The sequence below is a fragment of the Poromitra crassiceps genome (assembly GCF_964638095.1).
Source record: "Poromitra crassiceps genome assembly, contig: HAP1_SCAFFOLD_244, whole genome shotgun sequence".
NCBI lineage: Eukaryota > Metazoa > Chordata > Actinopteri > Beryciformes > Melamphaidae > Poromitra > Poromitra crassiceps.
The window spans coordinates 153,299-172,169 of NW_028152150.1; the positions used below are offsets into that span (position 1 = coordinate 153,299).

General features: G+C 45.1%; 1 protein-coding gene across 1 annotated transcript in view; it reads left to right on the forward strand.

Moving 5' to 3' along the window:
• The window catches only part of LOC310770834 (HORMA domain-containing protein 1-like), a gene marked incomplete at both ends in the record, with an annotated part of 28,789 nt that extends 15,913 nt beyond the window's left edge, over positions 1-12,876 (forward strand). The window contains 5 exons of the mRNA XM_083663544.1: positions 2,967-3,038; positions 6,531-6,585; positions 8,468-8,529; positions 9,028-9,111; positions 12,853-12,876. Coding sequence (XP_083519670.1) covers positions 2,967-3,038; positions 6,531-6,585; positions 8,468-8,529; positions 9,028-9,111; positions 12,853-12,876 — 297 coding nt within the window. The remainder of the gene's footprint in view (positions 1-2,966; positions 3,039-6,530; positions 6,586-8,467; positions 8,530-9,027; positions 9,112-12,852) is intronic.
• Between the last annotated feature and the right edge of the window lie 5,995 nt (positions 12,877-18,871).

The window sequence follows — 18,871 nt, forward strand, 5'->3', positions numbered from 1 at the left end:
CAAAGAGCTGGTTCATTTCTCCACCAGAATGTGCGGCTGGATGGTGTTAAATGCTGATGAGAAATCAGCAAAGAGCAGTCTAACGTGATTCTTACTGCCCTCTAGATGCTTGAATATGAGGTTCAGTAAGGTGGCTGTAGCTGTGGCCGAACACAGAACTTGAAACAAACAAACAAAGCCCACATACTCAATTGTATATAGAATATATAATCTATCTATAATCTATTATATATAAGGGATTTTATATGATTTTACTGTGTATTGTTTATCATTTTAGTGTTTCATTGTTTTATATGCACAATCTTATTCTTGATTTTAATTGTTTTAACTTGTTTCAATTGTGATTACACTGTAATCAGGGCTTCCTTGGAGTGTGCTCGCAATGGTCCTCCCTGGTAAATAAATGTTAAATATATATACGGTATACTAGTGATCTATATATACTAGGCTCTTTTATATACATAAAATGTTGATCTATGGGCCACTCTACCCCACAGAGCCCAGTACAGCCGCACTGCACTGCCTGTACTGTCTATATATTTACACCCCTCATTCTGTCTATTATAGCATCTAATGTTCAACTTTATCATCAGTATGGGAGCTCTGTTTGTTTGTTTCTCTGTCCCACTGTGACATCATCTGTAATGTCATAAATCCCACTGTGACATCATCAGTGATGTCATAAATACACTGTGACATCATCACTGATGTCATAAATCCCACTGTGACATCAGTGATGTCATAAATCACACTGATGACATCATCAGTGATGCTGGTCTCATTGGCCTAGCAAGCCTAGGAATCGAGCGAGCATAGCGCACGAGATCCCTAGTTATAATAAAATCACCATGTGCTTATGATGCCTGAGCAACGTGTAAAGTGAAGTCATGCCATTCGAAACATTTAGAAAACCACGGACAGAACTGGAACAGGAAAAGCTTGGTATGGTATGTAGCAATAGCAGGGAAGTGTTCTACCTTTGGATGTTCACTGAAGGCAGCAGCAGGGAGGCTAGCCGGTTAGAGTAGGGCTGGGTATTGGCAAGGATCTCACGATACGATACGTATCACGATATGATTGTATCACGATATATTGCGATGCGATACATATTGCGATATTCTACAGAATTTACTCAAAATTAAATAATAGAGCTAAAGATACAACACACTGTGTACCACCCAGGTAGTGTAATAATATGTACATCACTTGAGAACCATTGCTTTAGAGAGACACTAAAGGCCACAACAGACTCGTCCGTCCGCCTCGAATTGGAGCCGTCTCGCCGTCTGCCGGCGCCAGCGAGCCCTACATGCTACATGCTACATGCAGCGAGCCCTACATGCTACATGCAGCGAGCCCCTACATGCTACATGCTACATGCAGCGAGCCCTACATGCTACATGCTACATGCAGCAAGCCCCTACATGCTACATGCAGCGAGCCCTACATGCTACATGCAGTGAGCCCCTACATGCTACATGCTACATGCAGCAAGCCCTACATGCTACATGCAGCGAGCCCCTACATGCTACATGCTACATGCAGCGAGCCCTACATGCTACATGCAGAGAGCCCTACATGCTACATGCTACATGCAGAGAGCCCTACATGCTACATGCTACATGCAGAGAGCCCTACATGCTACATGCTACATGCAGCAAGCCCCTACATGCTACATGCAGCGAGCCCTACATGCTACATGCTACATGCAGTGAGCCCCTACATGCTACATGCTACATGCAGCGAGCCCTACATGCTACATGCAGCGAGCCCCTACATGCTACATGCAGCGAGCCCTACATGCTACATGCTACATGCAGCGAGCCCTACATGCTACATGCTACATGCAGCGAGCCCTACATGCTACATGCAGCGAGCCCTACATGCTACATGCAGAGAGCCCTACATGCTACATGCAGCGAGCCCCTACATGCTACATGCTACATGCAGCGAGCCCTACATGCTACATGCAGAGAGCCCTACATGCTACATGCAGAGAGCCCTACATGCTACATGCTACATGCAGCGAGCCCCTACATGCTACATGCAGCGAGCCCTACATGCTACATGCAGCGAGCCCCTACATGCTACATGCTACATGCAGCGAGCCCTACATGCTTAGGACGTCAGTCAGCACGTTGGTTGAGTCGTTTGAATCACACAACACAGGCCTTGTTTACATGCTGGGCAAGTGAGTGGTGCAGCACAAACCCAATCTGCACTGCGGTTAATCAATACAATATAAGATAGCCCTGATAACAATAGTGATATATTTTAGTATAGTGATTAACTAGTACAATAGTATTGTTAGCTAAAAATATGATTGTATGTAGGAAGGAAGAAAGAAACACAGAAGCTACGTATGCGGCCCAAGGCAACGGCCAATCACAACTCTCGTGCAGCTGACGTCACACACGTATCGTCGCCGCTGAGTTACATTTTTGAGGAGCCCCCGTCAGCCGACGTCGTCCCCTCCCCGCATGACAGCTTCCACCCGCCGTCATATGGGGAGGGCGGGGCGAGGCTCTGACGGACGAGTCTGTAAACGCCTTAATGCTCCACTGGCTGCTCTATGGCTGAGCCTGACCTCTGACCTCTCTAAATGAACATAACAGCCAGGAATCAATAGAAAGAGAAAACAATGAAACGGTATTTGGGTTCATTAACACTAGAAAGGCCAAACTGCTCTCAGTTAACTGCTGTTTGAATTGTAGAACAGAAATAACTTTGAAAATGTCCTTCCATGACTCATCCTACAGCCACTTTCAGTACAAAGAAACGTAATAATTGTATTGACCCTCTTTATAACTGACTTTCTTGGCCTTTGCTTGGAGCCCCAAAAATTCAATGGCCTTTCTGGAGTTAAGACCAGTAAAAGACGGTGAATAACACGCTTCATGACAGTCAAGGCTTCTGGGAGGTGGTTTTATATTTTGATTGACAGCTGTGTTGGTGAACGTCTGCAGGTGGAGGAGGAGCCTGAGTGTTCCAGGGACAAGTGGGACGTGGAGGAGGAGGAGGAGGCCACTGTGATGCAGGTCAGCACACAACTTAGATATGGATCTACGTCTTTTAATATATCTACAGTCAAATACATTTAAAGGGATAGTTGGGTTTGTTTGAAGTGGGGTCCTATCAGCTAGTTCCATACACTAACTGAAATAGGTAAAGTGTTCTGGACGCTGAGCACACTGTGTATGGCGACCCAGCACTCTGAAGCAGCAGCCTCCAGACCTCTCTCTCTCTAGTTAAGGGAACCAGGAACTAAAATGTAATTTAGCCACATAAAACAACGCCCATATATACAAATCAATATCAGTGTACATGTACGCTCTATTTTGACCATTTTCAGCGCTTTACTTTACCGTCAAACAGCCCTCTCATTCGGCACTTCATTTCCTCCCACCCATAGGACTACCGTGTTCCTCCGCTAAACGCCTGCACAGAGCCGCGGCGCTGGATTACTCTATATTATAGAATATTGTAGTCTATATTATAACGTTACATATCAGATGAAGGTGGTGAGATTATCATCCTTGCCAGTTACAAAACAGGAAGGCTTAGAAGAGAGACAAAACACTGACTTACTTTAGAGACAACAAGTCACCTGGCCTCTCTGGTCTGGGACGTTTTCCACAATTTATCCTGGGAATGGTGAAAAAGGTCTGCAGGACACTGGCATTCAGTAAGGCAGCATATTATGGCAGTTCCCCGTCTCTCTCTTTCTGCCTGTTCACTCTCTCTCTGCAAAAGTTCCTCTTCTGTATATTACTGTCTCTGGTTCATAATTGTATCCTCTTGTCACCAAGGTGAATGGCATATCGTCCTCACTATCAAAATCACTCATATTTTCGTTTGTGTATTCTATTTGTTGTGTCTTCAATAACAAACCGGGAGAAATAACCCAAAATAACAGCTGATCTGCGGAGTAATCCAGCGCTGCGGCTCTGTGCAGGCGTTTAGCAGAGGAATACGGTAGTCCTATGGTTTACTGGCTCACCCCTGTGTTGGAACATAAGGTGAATATGTATTCCAGATGGAGAGCTCCCATTTCCTCCTCTGGCAAAACGCTCCGTTGTGACACGTTTTACATAAACACTGCCCATCTGCTTATATTAACTCATTGAGTGCCAGCCACTTTTGGAGAACGGACGCTCCCAGTGCCAGAGTTTCAGAGCGTTTTCAGTGATTTCTCGAGGCCCACAGAATATTGTGTGATATTACTATGTAAACACTGAACACGCACAAAGAACGATGAGACTCTATTCTATCATCTGCAAAAAAAAGTTTATTGATCCCATTTTCCGTTCTTTAGTTATGAGCCGGAGAAGATAGCTTGATTCATCCAAAAACAACAATTTTTTTCTAGAAGCTGAGATAATTGGCCTTTTGTGAAATTAAACATTTCAAGCACACACTGACTCTGAAGCTAATCTTTTCTAATGTAGTCACACCTCAAAAATAATTTCCTTCAATAAAACAGTTTAGGCCAGGGAATTTTGTTTGGCAGAATAATATTTTTAGCTACAACCAGCAGCGCTGGCCCCTGCGTGCGCTGCTGGTTGCAGCTTCTTGCTGGTCTTGATTTGCTGCTGGTGGGCATCGGATATTCTGGCTTGCGTTTGTCAATCCTGTCCTGCTGCCTGGGTCTGTCTGGGTGTTGCGTGCTGCTCTGCGTGCCCCCCCCCCCCCCCCCCCGCCCCGCCCCGCCCCGCCTCGCCTCGCCTCAACTGCACACTCCTCCTCCTGTCTGTGGTGGCTCTCTGCTGAGTTTGCTGTGCGCACAGTGAAGGGTGCAGCTTTTTTACAGCGTTCCGCGTGTGTTTGTCACCGGCAACGATGCTTCCAGTTGAGAATAATAACTCCACGGTGTGGATGTGCGGATGTGCTGTCGCAACCGACACAGAGCGGCTCAATTGTGGGAGCAGATTGGCTGCTGCAGGCACAGCTGCAGTAACGTGCTTCAGCATATCGATGCATACGGATGCGATGCGATTTCCGTTTCCATAACGACTTCTTCTTTGTTTTTTCCTTGCCTTTCTGTTATGTGGAGAGCACTGTCGCCACCTAAGGGTTCTGTAAAATAGGTTATAGACCTCCAATAGCTACAATAGTTGTACCAGAGATGTATCAGGGATTGATCCACGTCCCACCGTCAAAAAACGCAATTGACGACAACCGTCGTCATTGGCACTCTACGTCAGTATTTGAATTGACGACAGCTGTCGTCATTGGCATTCAATGAGTTAACCACATTAGATGCAAAGTGGGTTGATAATCGGTAAAACCATCCTTTAAAGATAAGCTATACAATATGTTGGAGACTAGCAAATGAAGACTTCTCATCAGAGGCGCTTTATTATGATCCAAACATATTCATGCATATCATATAGAACGCAGAGCCATCTTGACAATGTTCCCCAAAGTATTTTTTTTTTTTTTTTTTTTTTTTTTTTTAACCTTTATTTATACAGGGAGAGTCCCTTGAGAGCAAGCTCTCATTTGGAAGGGACAAAGAATATATACAGCATTTACAAAATTACAGGTTAACAAGACAGACAATAAGAACAACAAGAGCATAATTAAATAATTTCAAAGAAAACATGAACACACCCTATGAGGAATGCTTTCTAAAAGTGCTTTAAAAGAATCAAGTGATCCATTTTTAAGTTTTCCTGGAGCACATTCCATTTGTTGGGGGCGAACCAAGAAAAAGCGGTCTTTCCTTGTTCGGTCCGCACCCGTGGGACAGACAGTCTGATATAGGACCGCGATCGTGTTTGATAACCTCCACTGTTACAAGAGAGGAGTGAGGATAGGTAAGATGGAAGTTTCCCAATTAATGCTTTATAAATGAAGTACCAGGAACATTTCTACAAGTTGAAAATGCATCTCTGTCGTCTCTGCAGTGGACATCTTTCCATTGACTATGATGTTGTCATTGTTAGCTCAAATAAATGTGTTCACGACACTGCATCAATCTGGGCACCCAGAAACTGGTGGGAATAGCGTGACCCTCCCACGTGCTACGTCCGTGCTATGCCCCCCCCATGACATGGTTTTCATCTTTAGTCATGTGACCAGTCATGTGACCAGGTCAGACATATTAGGTCGTTGACTCATGTTGTTGTGGTCATTGTTGACATGTTGTTGTGGTCATTGTTGACATATTGTTGTGGTCATTGTTGACATGTTGTTGTGGTCATTGTTGACATATTGTTGTGGTCATTGTTGACATATTGTTGTGGTCATTGTTGACATGTTGTTGTGGTCATTGTTGACATGTTGTTGTGGTCATTGTTGACATATTGTTGTGGTCATTGTTGACATGTTGTTGTGGTCATTGTTGACATGTTGTTGTGGTCATTGTTGACATATTGTTGTGGTCATTGTTGACATGTTGTTGTGGTCATTGTTGACATGTTGTTGTGCTCATTGTTGACATGTTGTTGTGGTCATTGTTGACATATTGTTGTGGTCATTGTTGACATGTTGTTGTGGTCATTGTTGACATGGTTTTCATCTTTTAGAGTCATGTGATTGAAGACGTGGAGAAGCCTCGCAATGAGAACTCGGACGACTCTGGTACGTCTTCCTCTGAGTTCACTTTCAGAAATGCTTCAGTCCCACTTTTTTCAGTCTGTAAAGTGTTCATCACCCTTGCAGCTTTTGTAAAATTTTGAAGGAAGAAAAAAAGTGTCTTCAGATCCTGAGAAAGTATTAAAATGTCTTAAAGATCCTGAGAAAGTATTAAAATGCACCAAAACCTTCCAACTATGTAATTTAGGCTCTTATGTGCCTAATTGTAAGCATCAACATTGTAGACATTAGTTTCAACCCAAATCCTAAATATTGCCATTTCTCTGTTTTTACTGTTTGCTGAGACTGGAGTTGAAGTGGGCGGTACACTTAGGGCTCATGATGTTACAACCATATCCCATCATAAATGCTAATTAATCTTATAGGAGCTCTCAGCTGTCTGTCAAACCTGAGATTTAAAAGATGCCGCCTCCCTCTCCAGCATGAGACGTTACTCACACATGCTCTGTGTCATTTGGCATTTGCCAGCCCAGGGACTGTGACTGACTATTGAGCTCCAGGAATCCCCCCGGCATTCCAGTGCAACTAAGCCCGTTGCCGAGTGCTCACATTCAGGATGCAGTTGAGGAAGCGGGTCGGGGAGCGACCTTGAGCTCCAGGGAGAGACAAATCGCGGAAAAAAACAAACATTTTCATGATAGAAAACATTTATCTATCGTTTCACTTTCATATTATGCTCTATCGTTTATAGCATTGTGTTGCAAATCACACGCTCTTCCGTCAGTGTTTTTTTACTCACCTCCACACCGCACCAGACTCTGTCAACACGCCCCTTGTGAAGTTACCTCCAGTTATCCACTATAAGTCAGCCTACAGAGGCATTTGCGCTGTGTTAAGTCCGCGTTTGATCCAAATTTGCGTGCGTCCTCATAATGTTAAACATGGCAAAATATCTCCTCATCCTCTCGTCATCGCAAGGAAATCCATTGAGGAGCCGACAGACAGCTGTTCTAATCTTGTAATTGACTAACCAACTAATGAACTAACCTGAACTGACAACAGCATGTCAGCAGCCGTGCGTTGGCATAGACGGGTGACCACTTGACAAAGCTTTGGTTAATAGCTTCGGTTAGCTTTACCAGCTTAAGTTTATATATCTATAAAATAGTTTCCTTGGGTCGCATTGGTCCAAGTTATTTTTCTTGGATAACAGGTGTTAGAGAATGGAATTTCCGGGAAATTACATTCTCTAACAACAGGGACATCCCAGAATGTATTTTTGTTGAGTGAACTTGAATGCATTGAACTGGTAACATGGAAATCCCGAAGTGGAATATTTTTGTTCATTTATAAACTGAACTGAGGGAACTGGAGTGAACTATAAATGAGAACAGTCTTCTAGCCGTTTCTACTCTCAACACAGTCTTGTGCACCAGTTATATCACACAAAGAAATCATGTTGGTGGTTTCCTTTAGCCTACACAAGAAAATGTGCTGCACTTTCAATTTGATGCATGAATTGTAGGCCTATTATGTCAAATGGAAACTGTTTTATAATTGACTATAGCTGCTTTAAAAAAGAAATTGTAGTTGGTGATCGGTCAGGAAGATATTTCTCATGGGTGATCGGTGGCAAAAAAAAAAACGTGATCGGAGCACCCCTGTCTTAAATACTGTTAAATATAGCAGTTTAAGTCTTCAGTTAAAGACGTCTTCAAAATGCTGTTTCTTTGGTGCGCTGTTTTATGCTGATCTTCTCAATTCTGAGCTTTTACATTTTTCTGATTTGACAATGACAGTGTAGCAAGCCATAACAAGCCCTCAATAAAAATATATCATTTATATATATACATTGGTAATATCACTGAAATAAATGTCACTATGGTTGAATGTGTTTTGTGCTGTTTTTATTGGATGGACTGTTCAGATGAGATCCAGATGATCTGCCAGGAGAACATAGAGTGTGAAGAAGTCATGGTGAACTCACAGGTTAGTGTGGCATTAACAGCAACACACAATGAGCATGTGTGTTGTTGGTGGGAGCAGAGAAGAGCGCCCCACCCCCTCTTAGTGATACACTGTGACATTTACCTTATTCACCCAAATCTATTTCAGGTGTCAGATATAGCTCTCTCTTACTCTGAAAAAACACATCTCAAAATGTCTTTATTGGATAGAATTACATCTTGAACAAAGCTGTGTTATCAAATAAACACAAATGACAGTGGAGATTGTTGACCAACAGCAGCCAACACAGTGGGTAAAGGCAGAGTCTGTCTAGCCTGGGTAAACCCATCCCCCACGTGACCTGCTCTCAGACCTGTTCTCAGTCACTAGGTAGTGACTGGGAACTGAGAGAGCAGGTCACGTGGGGGCTGGGTTTACCTAGGCTAGAGTCTGTCAGCGCTGTGTAAACACAAAGAGAAGGACCACTTCAAGTGCTCTTCTGGTCGGTGGAGTTACGGCCATCTGTCTGTCCCCTTTCAGATGGACACTCTGGTGAAGAACACGTCTGACATGGAGGTGACCCTCATGAGGACCAGGAGTGGAAGAGTCACCAGGTCCACCACGGTCAGTTCACCATCCAAACCTCAACAACTGCCAATTATCTGCTTAAACTGTTGCTTACAGCTAGGGGGCTTGAACGCCCTTCACACTGAAAACACTGGCTAATGGCTAATGGCTATGTTTCCATGCACCAGGCTATTGGCCACACTGGCTCTTAAGCTCTTATTCAGGTTCTTCTGTTTACATCAGGGATGGGCAACTTTGATGATAGAGAGGGCCACAAAAAAATCCTTGCTACCAGAGGGCCAGATTGTGACCGTGCACTTCCACCAGTAGCCTACTGCAACACCATCACTCACAATTACTGTATAGCTACTAATTTGATGAAAAAGACTGGTAATCAACATTTATTATACCAACAACATTTATATTTTTCATATTCAAATTTATTCATTCTTCCATTCAGATGACACCAGAAACTATGCTTCAGCTTTAAAACAGCCCGCTATAGCAATTTGATGAGGTAAATCACCCAAATATGTGATATTAATCAGATTAGTAATGTTGCATGTGCAATGCGCATGCTGGTGGTGTATATAGTTAGTTACAATAGCGTTAGCTCAAATGCTAACATTAAACAGTATGTGGGTGGACAATGCTCACGCCATTAGCGCCATGTTCTGGGATGTACAGTAAAATAAAAACACAGATTTTGGTTTTCTAACCAAACCAAACCAAAAATGTCTGCCTTGTTTTTTGTTTTGTTAGTTTTTTATTGACCCACACTGAGTGAGTGAAGCCAGTTGCCCACCCCTGGTTTACATGAACCTTTCATACCCTGTGATTCATTTCCTCCGTCCCTCTTCGACTGAGCAATAGATGACTTTAGAATAGACATAATAAGTAGCTTAGCTGTTCCCGGAAAACCCAAACACCAGAAGCATAATCCGACACAGGACAGACATGATTCATACAGTTGTGTGTTGAGGAATACAGAAATGACAAAATGAGACGTTACTCTTTATTGAGGTAGAGGCAGAGCAGGTATGCAGAAATGCATGCCCAATGTTGCCCATGTCAGGCTGTAGTCACTCAGCCACCCGCAAGAAAAATCCCTATAAATAATCCCCAACCTAATGCTGGCCAAAACTTAGTTGAGTTGGCTGAGTCAGTCATGTTCTCAGCATAGTCAGATGAGGCAGTCATGTTGTACACATGGTCATACACGGGGGGAAGGGGGGGGGTGTCTGCACCAGCTTCCACTTCATTGGTTTCCAATCATAGGCTACTGTAGAGTAAAAAAACAATGAGAACTGAACACTCATGATTACCACATTAAAGGCTAAAAAGGCAAAGCCACACAAAATTAGGCTAGCTATGGATTTTCAGAGAACCCATTTACCCTCCCAGTGATTCCCAACCTGTGGTTAAAAAAAAAATAGGTGGAGAAGCCCACTGGGTTGAAGGTGGAGACGCCCACTGGGTTGAAAATTAGGAAAGCAGTGTAGCAGTTTCATGTGACGGCCTCTTACTCACGTCTGTCACATGTCTGCTGCCTGCCTGCGTTTGTTCTCAGGTCTGTCACATGTCTGCTGCCTGGCTGCGTTTGTTCTCAGGTCTGTCACATGTCTGCTGCCTGGCTGCGTTTGTTCTCAGGTCTGTCACATGTCTGCTGCCTGCCTGCGTTTGTTCTCATGTCTGTCACATGTCTGCTGCCTGGCTGCGTTTGTTCTCAGGTCTGTCACATGTCTGCTGCCTGGCTGCGTTTGTTCTCAGGTCTGTCACATGTCTGCTGCCTGGCTGCGTTTGTTCTCAGGTCTGTCACATGTCTGCTGCCTGGCTGCGTTTGTTCTCAGGTCTGTCACATGTCTGCTGCCTGGCTGCGTTTGTTCTCAGGTCTGTCACATGTCTGCTGCCTGGCTGCGTTTGTTCTCAGGTCTGTCACATGTCTGCTGCCTGGCTGCGTTTGTTCTCACGTCTGTCACATGTCTGCTGCCTGGCTGCGTTTGTTCTCACGTCTGTCACATGTCTGCTGCCTGGCTGCGTTTGTTCTCAGGTCTGTCACATGTCTGCTGCCTGGCTGCGTTTGTTCTCAGGTCTGTCACATGTCTGCTGCCTGCCTGCGTTTGTTCTCAGGTCTGTCACATGTCTGCTGCCTGGCTGCGTTTGTTCTCAGGTCTGTCACATGTCTGCTGCCTGGCTGCGTTTGTTCTCAGGTCTGTCACATGTCTGCTGCCTGGCTGCGTTTGTTCTCACGTCTGTCACATGTCTGCTGCCTGGCTGCGTTTGTTCTCAGGTCTGTCACATGTCTGCTGCCTGGCTGCGTTTGTTCTCAGGTCTGTCACATGTCTGCTGCCTGGCTGCGTTTGTTCTCAGGTCTGTCACATGTCTGCTGCCTGGCTGCGTTTGTTCTCACGTCTGTCACATGTCTGCTGCCTGGCTGCGTTTGTTCTCAGGTCTGTCACATGTCTGCTGCCTGGCTGCGTTTGTTCTCAGGTCTGTCACATGTCTGCTGCCTGGCTGCGTTTGTTCTCACGTCTGTCACATGTCTGCTGCCTGGCTGCGTTTGTTCTCAGGTCTGTCACATGTCTGCTGCCTGGCTGCGTTTGTTCTCAGGTCTGTCACATGTCTGCTGCCTGGCTGCGTTTGTTCTCACGTCTGTCACATGTCTGCTGCCTGGCTGCGTTTGTTCTCAGGTCTGTCACATGTCTGCTGCCTGGCTGCGTTTGTTCTCAGGTCTGTCACATGTCTGCTGCCTGGCTGCGTTTGTTCTCACGTCTGTCACATGTCTGCTGCCTGGCTGCGTTTGTTCTCAGGTCTGTCACATGTCTGCTGCCTGGCTGCGTTTGTTCTCACGTCTGTCACATGTCTGCTGCCTGGCTGCGTTTGTTCTCACGTCTGTCACATGTCTGCTGCCTGGCTGCGTTTGTTCTCAGGTCTGTCACATGTCTGCTGCCTGGCTGCGTTTGTTCTCAGGTCTGTCACATGTCTGCTGCCTGCCTGCGTTTGTTCTCACGTCTGTCACATGTCTGCTGCCTGGCTGCGTTTGTTCTCAGGTCTGTCACATGTCTGCTGCCTGGCTGCGTTTGTTCTCAGGTCTGTCACATGTCTGCTGCCTGGCTGCGTTTGTTCTCAGGTCTGTCACATGTCTGCTGCCTGGCTGCGTTTGTTCTCAGGTCTGTCACATGTCTGCTGCCTGGCTGCGTTTGTTCTCAGGTCTGTCACATGTCTGCTGCCTGGCTGCGTTTGTTCTCATGTCTGCTGCCTGGCTGCGTTTGTTCTCACTGCGCGTGACGGTGTGAGTAGAACCCCGTGTTAAACAGTGTTAGCCCGAAGGACCCCGCCCAGCCAGAAAACTAGAGACAGTCTCACAAAGCCCTCATGTTAGCCGGCTGCACACCAAAAGAGATTTAAATTTTACACAATTACTATTTTGGGAAGCGCCACGTGGCGGTAGACCCCGGAGCGTCACCCATCAACCGTAAAATCTAGTCGCCAACATGGTGCTTGGCGTTGGCGGCCGGGTGTTAATTTTAGGCCCTGTGTACAGGTAGCTTCACAGTCTCTCTGCCCGTGGATTTTTTTTAAATCCATTTGGAAACCTGTATGGTGGAAAATCTGATTTACCTCCCAGGTTCTTCAAACCATCCTCATGTGGGTCCCCAACTGGTGAACAAGGTCCTGTAGAATAGATGGTGCACTTGCAGTTAATACAGGTTACTGCCATTATTGATAACAAAATACAGGGCAAAGCCAGTCCAATTAAGCCTCAATATTTCTCTTGCCTTGTCCAATGCAATAAAGAACAACCTGAAGCTGCAAGGCTGAGAGCCCAGAATATTGTGAAATTATACATGGCCTTACTCTCACCTTAATCAAGTTAATTTCCTATTTCATACAAACTGATGTAAACAGCATTATAGAGAAATACAAACCTTTAGCAAGCCAAACAGTCAGCACACAGAGAACCAAAGCCCAAAAAGTTTCCATTGCTCTGCTGATCACCAATAGACAAAACAACTGAACTACCAGAGCCACAGCAGAGGCTTATAAAAGCACTTCCTACTGCTGCCACAGCTGTTGCTGATCAGCTCTCATCAGTAATTGGCTCTCTCTCTCCTGATAGGAATCAGTGCAGGTTCAGCTGTTCAATTAGTCTGATAGGACAAATCTGCTTGAAGTTTTATGGAAGATTCTTACCCCCCCCATCCACCCCATAAAAGATCTTGAAATAAAACACTGCAGGATATTGTCAAAGAGTCAATAAAATGGGGGTTGGATTTAAAAGTAAATGTAACTACATGTACATTTTGGGGGAAACTGCACCCTGATGGTGATTTTTTTAATATTTAAGTGTGTCCTTTAAAATGTTGCTGTTTGTAAGAGTGCAAGATAGTTAATAGTGCAGTTTTAATAGTGCAGTTGCTAGTGCAGTTCACTCTCAGGAGTCATTTTGTCAGTTTTCACACTCATTTTAAAATGAAAATCTTCATTTTGGTACTAATTTCCCTACAGATTGATTCACACCGAAATAAATAAATAAACATCAGAAATAATCTGTTGCTTTCCTTTCCTCATCCCAACACAAACGTGCCATCTAGTGGTAGAGGGATATGAGCTAGTTTTCCACTGAGCGTGATAGCAAAGCTGTCACATCTGGATAACAGGAGTTCATGTGATGGATTTGGCTTTGTTGAGATGAACTCTGAAATAAGAACAAACAAGTCCATTCCCTTCTAATCAAATTAGCAGTAAATTCACCTAAAGTCCATTCCCAAAATGTAAAAACAGAAACAAACTACTTTAGGGTTTGCTACAACCATGGGCGCAGGTTATGGTGGAATTTTCAGAGCAGCTAAAATTGTCCCCACCACTTTTTGGGTGGGCCCGAAAATCCACGATTGATGTTATTACTGTCTTTGGGAGGCTGTGGCTAATTTTTAAAGCCAACCTACCATGTCGCGAAGGGGGCTAAATAACGCTCCAAAGTTAGGCTAAATTTTGGCAAGGGGAAAAAATTGGCATGGCCATTTTCAAAGATAAGATAAGATACTTTATCAGTGCCACACAACAATGTTGGTGGTAATTGTTAGGTACAGCATGGTAGCTCAGCTTCAGTGCAAGAAGTAGACAAACAGACACAACACCATAAACATTACAGCACGCACAGAGAAACATACAGCAGCAGAGAAAAGTCAAAGTCTATATTGGGGGGGGGGGGGGGGGGTGCTAGCAGGGGGAGTTTAGAGTTCTGGGCCCGTATTTATCAAGCTTCCTAGAATTACTCCTAAGAACACTGCTAAGAGTACACTTATGAGCAAAAAAATTCCCAGCCAAAAGCTGCACTTAAAAGTCAGTTATTATGCATCTCACTCCCGCTTTCAGCGAGGTGTAGGACTGAATCCTAAGTGTCAATCTCAGAGCTGATTTACGACAGGTGTGTGTGACAGGTGTGTGTGTGTGTGACAGGTGTGTGTGTGTGTGTGTGTGTGTGTGTGTGTATGTGTGTGTGACAGGTGTGTGTGTGTGTGTGTGTGTGTGTGTGTGTGCCGTAAAGGGAAATGTTGATGACGCAATTCCAAGTACACAGGAATGGCCAATCGCTGAATGGAATCCCTTATGCACGAATATCCTAAATAGAGATGATTCAACAGTGAAATGCACAATGGGAGTGTAGCATATATTCACCAATAATTTCAGAAGAAATTATCAACTAAATAATACAAGATAGCCTACATTGAAAATGACTCAAGAATAGGCTAAATGTTTCCTAATCCACCCAATTCACCTAATCCCACAACTGACTCGAAACTGGTGTGCTGTCAATTGACTACCCTATATAGCCAGGTTCTATAGGCTGTATGATGAGCAAACATGTTCTGCTGTTATGCCATTGCTGCGAAGGGTCAGTGGTGTGATGATGTCCCTAATGATGGTCTCGACCTAGTTTCAAGACGAAGACCAGACACGCTGCCTCACGCCACACGTAATCTAGAAACATAGCGACCTCAGCATCACATGTAATGCTAGCGTGACATCAAGTGCAGTAATCCCAGAGTGACGCGCTAATGCCGTCAGTGCAGTAGTGACGCACTTGCCTAGGTGACGGCGTTAATGTCGTCAGTACCGAAGCTATGACGTGACAGTATTTATAGCCACGCCGAGCGCACCACAGCCCTTGTTCCCTGCCCTCTAGCCGCTGCACTAAGCTGATCCAATTCCTTCTCTGGAAGCCGCGTTTCACCCCACCCACCTCCCCAGTCCACCACCAATGTATTGACTCCCGAAGAATCCCCTACGGGGGGGGGGTTCTCCGAGCAGATGCCCTCCCGCCTCAAGAAGAGAGGCATCCTGCCACGGGGGGGGGTTCTCCGAGCAGATGCCCTCCCGCCTCAAGAAGAGAGGCATCCTGCCACGGAGTCACTAATGCCATACCGCTTCAGGCCATGAATCCTATCGCCATGCCATACTTTAATAAAGCTTGCTGATTAACCTTACCCTCTGGTCTCTCATGATTGAAATCAAATCGGTCACATAGATGATGCCCGCTCTGTCTAATCGATATCGTTTGATCAACTGCTCGTTGTCAAATAATTCAAGTACATCCTTCCGCTCTCTGAAGATTCGCGCACGTCTCTGTCTCCTGAATGCCATGATGTCAACATCATGCTTGATAAATACGGGCCAAGGGCCCGTATTTATCAAGCGTCTCAGAGTGCCATTTTAGTCGTAAGTGCTGAGAATTTGTGAAATTTAGTCTCTACTCTCACACTTAAGAATAAAAGCTTTTTATCAACCTTCTTAAGACTAGGAAACACTCCTACTCCCCCAGCTATTTAGGAGTCCTCAGGAGGTGTCCTAAGTGGTTAGGAGTTGCCAGCAGGGCAATGTTGATAGGACACTGTACCATTTCTTCTCACAGTCTGTTGGTGAGCGAACACAATGTACTTGTGATGCATTCAGCTCCAATGCAATATGCTCCCATGCCTTCTTCTTGTCTCGACTGGTGAGAGTTGGGCTGAACTTTCCTTTGATTATTTGTTTCCTCTGCTCTACTAACTCCACTAAGCACAGCGTGTCATCCTCCCTCCAATTCGGCTTTCTTTTGGCTTCCATGTTTGCTCATCATACAGCCTATAGAACCTGGCTATATAGGGTAGTCAATTGACAGCACACCAGTTTCGAGTCAGTTGTGGGATTAGGTAAATTGGGTGGATTAGGAAACATTTAGCCTATTCTTGAGTCATTTTCAATGTAGGCTATCTTGTATTATTTTGTTGATAATTTCTTCTGAAATCTGCTACACTCCCATTGTGCATTTCACTGTTGAATCATCTCTATTTAGGATATTCGTGCATTCCATTCAGCGATTGGCCGTTCCTGTGTACTTGGAATTTGCACATACTTGCGTCATCAACATTTCCCTTTACGGCACACACACCTGTCACCACACACACACACACACACACACACACACCTGTCGTAAATCAGCTCTGAGATTGACACTTAAGATTCAGTCCTACACCTCGCTGAAAGAGGGAGTGAGATGCATAATAACTGACTTTTAAGTGCAGCTTTTGGCTGGGAATTTTTTTGCTCATAAGTGTACTCTTAGCAGTGTTCTTAGGAGTAATTCTAGGAAGCTTGATAAATACGGGCCCTGATCATTTTGTCTTGTGTTGTAAATCCAGCGTACACCTTTCCCTTGCAACAGTGCGCTCCGCCCCTCTGCCAAAGCCCAAACACGCTGTGTGTAGTTTCAGCTAGAGTCAGTGTGTATTTAATTTCTTTATTCAGTGGGCATAGGCTATGTTTGGAGTCTATGTTAACATTATTAAAGCAGAAAGACATAGGAACTGTATGGCTAATATGCATACTTTAATATTTGTTTATCGCAAGTCGTATCGTCATCGATCAGTGCAGCTAGCTAAAGGAGGCTACAGGCAGTGTACAGGCACAGACAGCTGGCCCAGTCAGTTGCTCTAGGCTCAGTCAGCGTTTGCTTTGAGTGACAGATCAGGCGGCCAATCAGAGGGGCGCCTCACCGGAGCGCCTCATCGGCCAATCAGACCAGGACCTTTGTAGAAAAAACTGCCTATACTGAGCTGCAGAGGGTAAATAAAAGAAAAAAAATCGAGATGTCTCCAAATCCCAAACAGAATGCATGACCTTAAGACCCCTGACAAACATTTAAAACACCAGAAAACTACACAATATGGGACCTTTAAGGCAAGAAACTGCTGACTATTCCAACTCTAGACTCAAAGCCAAAGGTGATTGTGGCTTTGCTCTTAAAGCTCTGAGGGCAATATGCTGGGCTGGCATACGCTATTCATTCATGACATAACTGAGAAAAATAACCTTCCTACTATACCAACTTTAGTGAGGGTCACAACAAGTGAATCGTGGAACACATTCTTGTGGAAATTGCTGTAGGTTTTGATTGATTGATTTGTTTTAGTCATTGTGTCGTGCACTGTTGACAGTGCCCCGCCCACATGGGCTTACAAGACACACGAAATACAAAATCAACAATACAACATAAGCCAGCGCTACAATAGCTAGTGGGGGGGTACGGTGGTGCAGTGGTAAGCGCTGTCGCCTCACAGCTCGAAGGTCCTGGGTTCGATTCCCACCTGGGACGCTGTGGGCGCTGGAGTTGTGACCCCCCCATATCTTCAGTGCCTACTGCCCAGGTGGGCTATCTCGTCGAAAGGGCCTTTCTGTGTGGAGTTTGCATGTTCTCCCCGTACCCCCCAGGGGGTTCCTCCGTACATAACCCCCCACTAAAAACATGCAGAAGATCGTCATCCGACCAGTGACGACAACATCTAGAGTTGGTCCAATGATGGTCCAATGAAGGTCCCCGGGCGCTGGAAAGAAATAGCGACCACTGCTCCTGGCCTGCCCCCTGGAGGAAAGGACAAGCCTGGATGGGTCAAATGCAGAGGACATATTTCACCGGCCACCGTCAGCATGAGTCTGTGTTGTGGCCGCATGCATGTGTTGTAGTGTGTTCGTGTGACAATAAAGACGGGCTGCCGTCTGAAATCGTCGTTTAAGCTAATGACGGAGCGGACGTCAGCTCGAGCTCGGCTTTCCAGAAAAACCGGACTCACTATTAACACATTCACTGCCAGCCTTTTTTTTTTACTGTAGGTAGCTTTTGCCAGAGGGTTTTTTTGAGGATTCTGGCTCATTTTACAAGAGCCAAGGATAATTTTCTGCTTGGAGTTTGTCAACACAAAGTTCACAAAAGTACTAATAGAATGTGTGCTTTCTCTGTCTAAAAGAGTTAGTTTGTAGAGTTAGTAGTTATGTAGATATTAGCCGTTGAGTACAGCATGGTTTCAGCGTCTGAGACAAAAAGCTGAGATAATCGCAGTTTTGTGAAATTCAATATCAAACAGTCACTTTAACCATTTATTTTTGGCATCAGTGAGACATCAGACATAAACAATATAGTTCTGAACAGTAATTTCCTCCATAGCAGCACCCGCACCCCCTCTCCTTACAACTCCTCCCTCCGTGGGCGTGTCTGGTGGATTTCAGCAGCGTTTGTCAGTCACAAGCCAGTCTCTCCTGCCTGTCTGAGCAGTGAGCAGCAGCCTCCCTCTCTGGCGGCCCCTCGTCGGCGAGCGTGGATGTGGCTTAATCCGTTCTTGGATTTTCGGTTGAGAGCTTTGACGAAGCCTTGTGTGACTCTAGGCTTTATGCTGCGCGCTTCAAAGTGTGCTTTCCACCCAGTCCACCTTTGGAACCCCCCACCGCCGTGCGCCCGTGTGAAAGGTTTTCGCCTACAGTATGAGAATGAGGCTCGTTC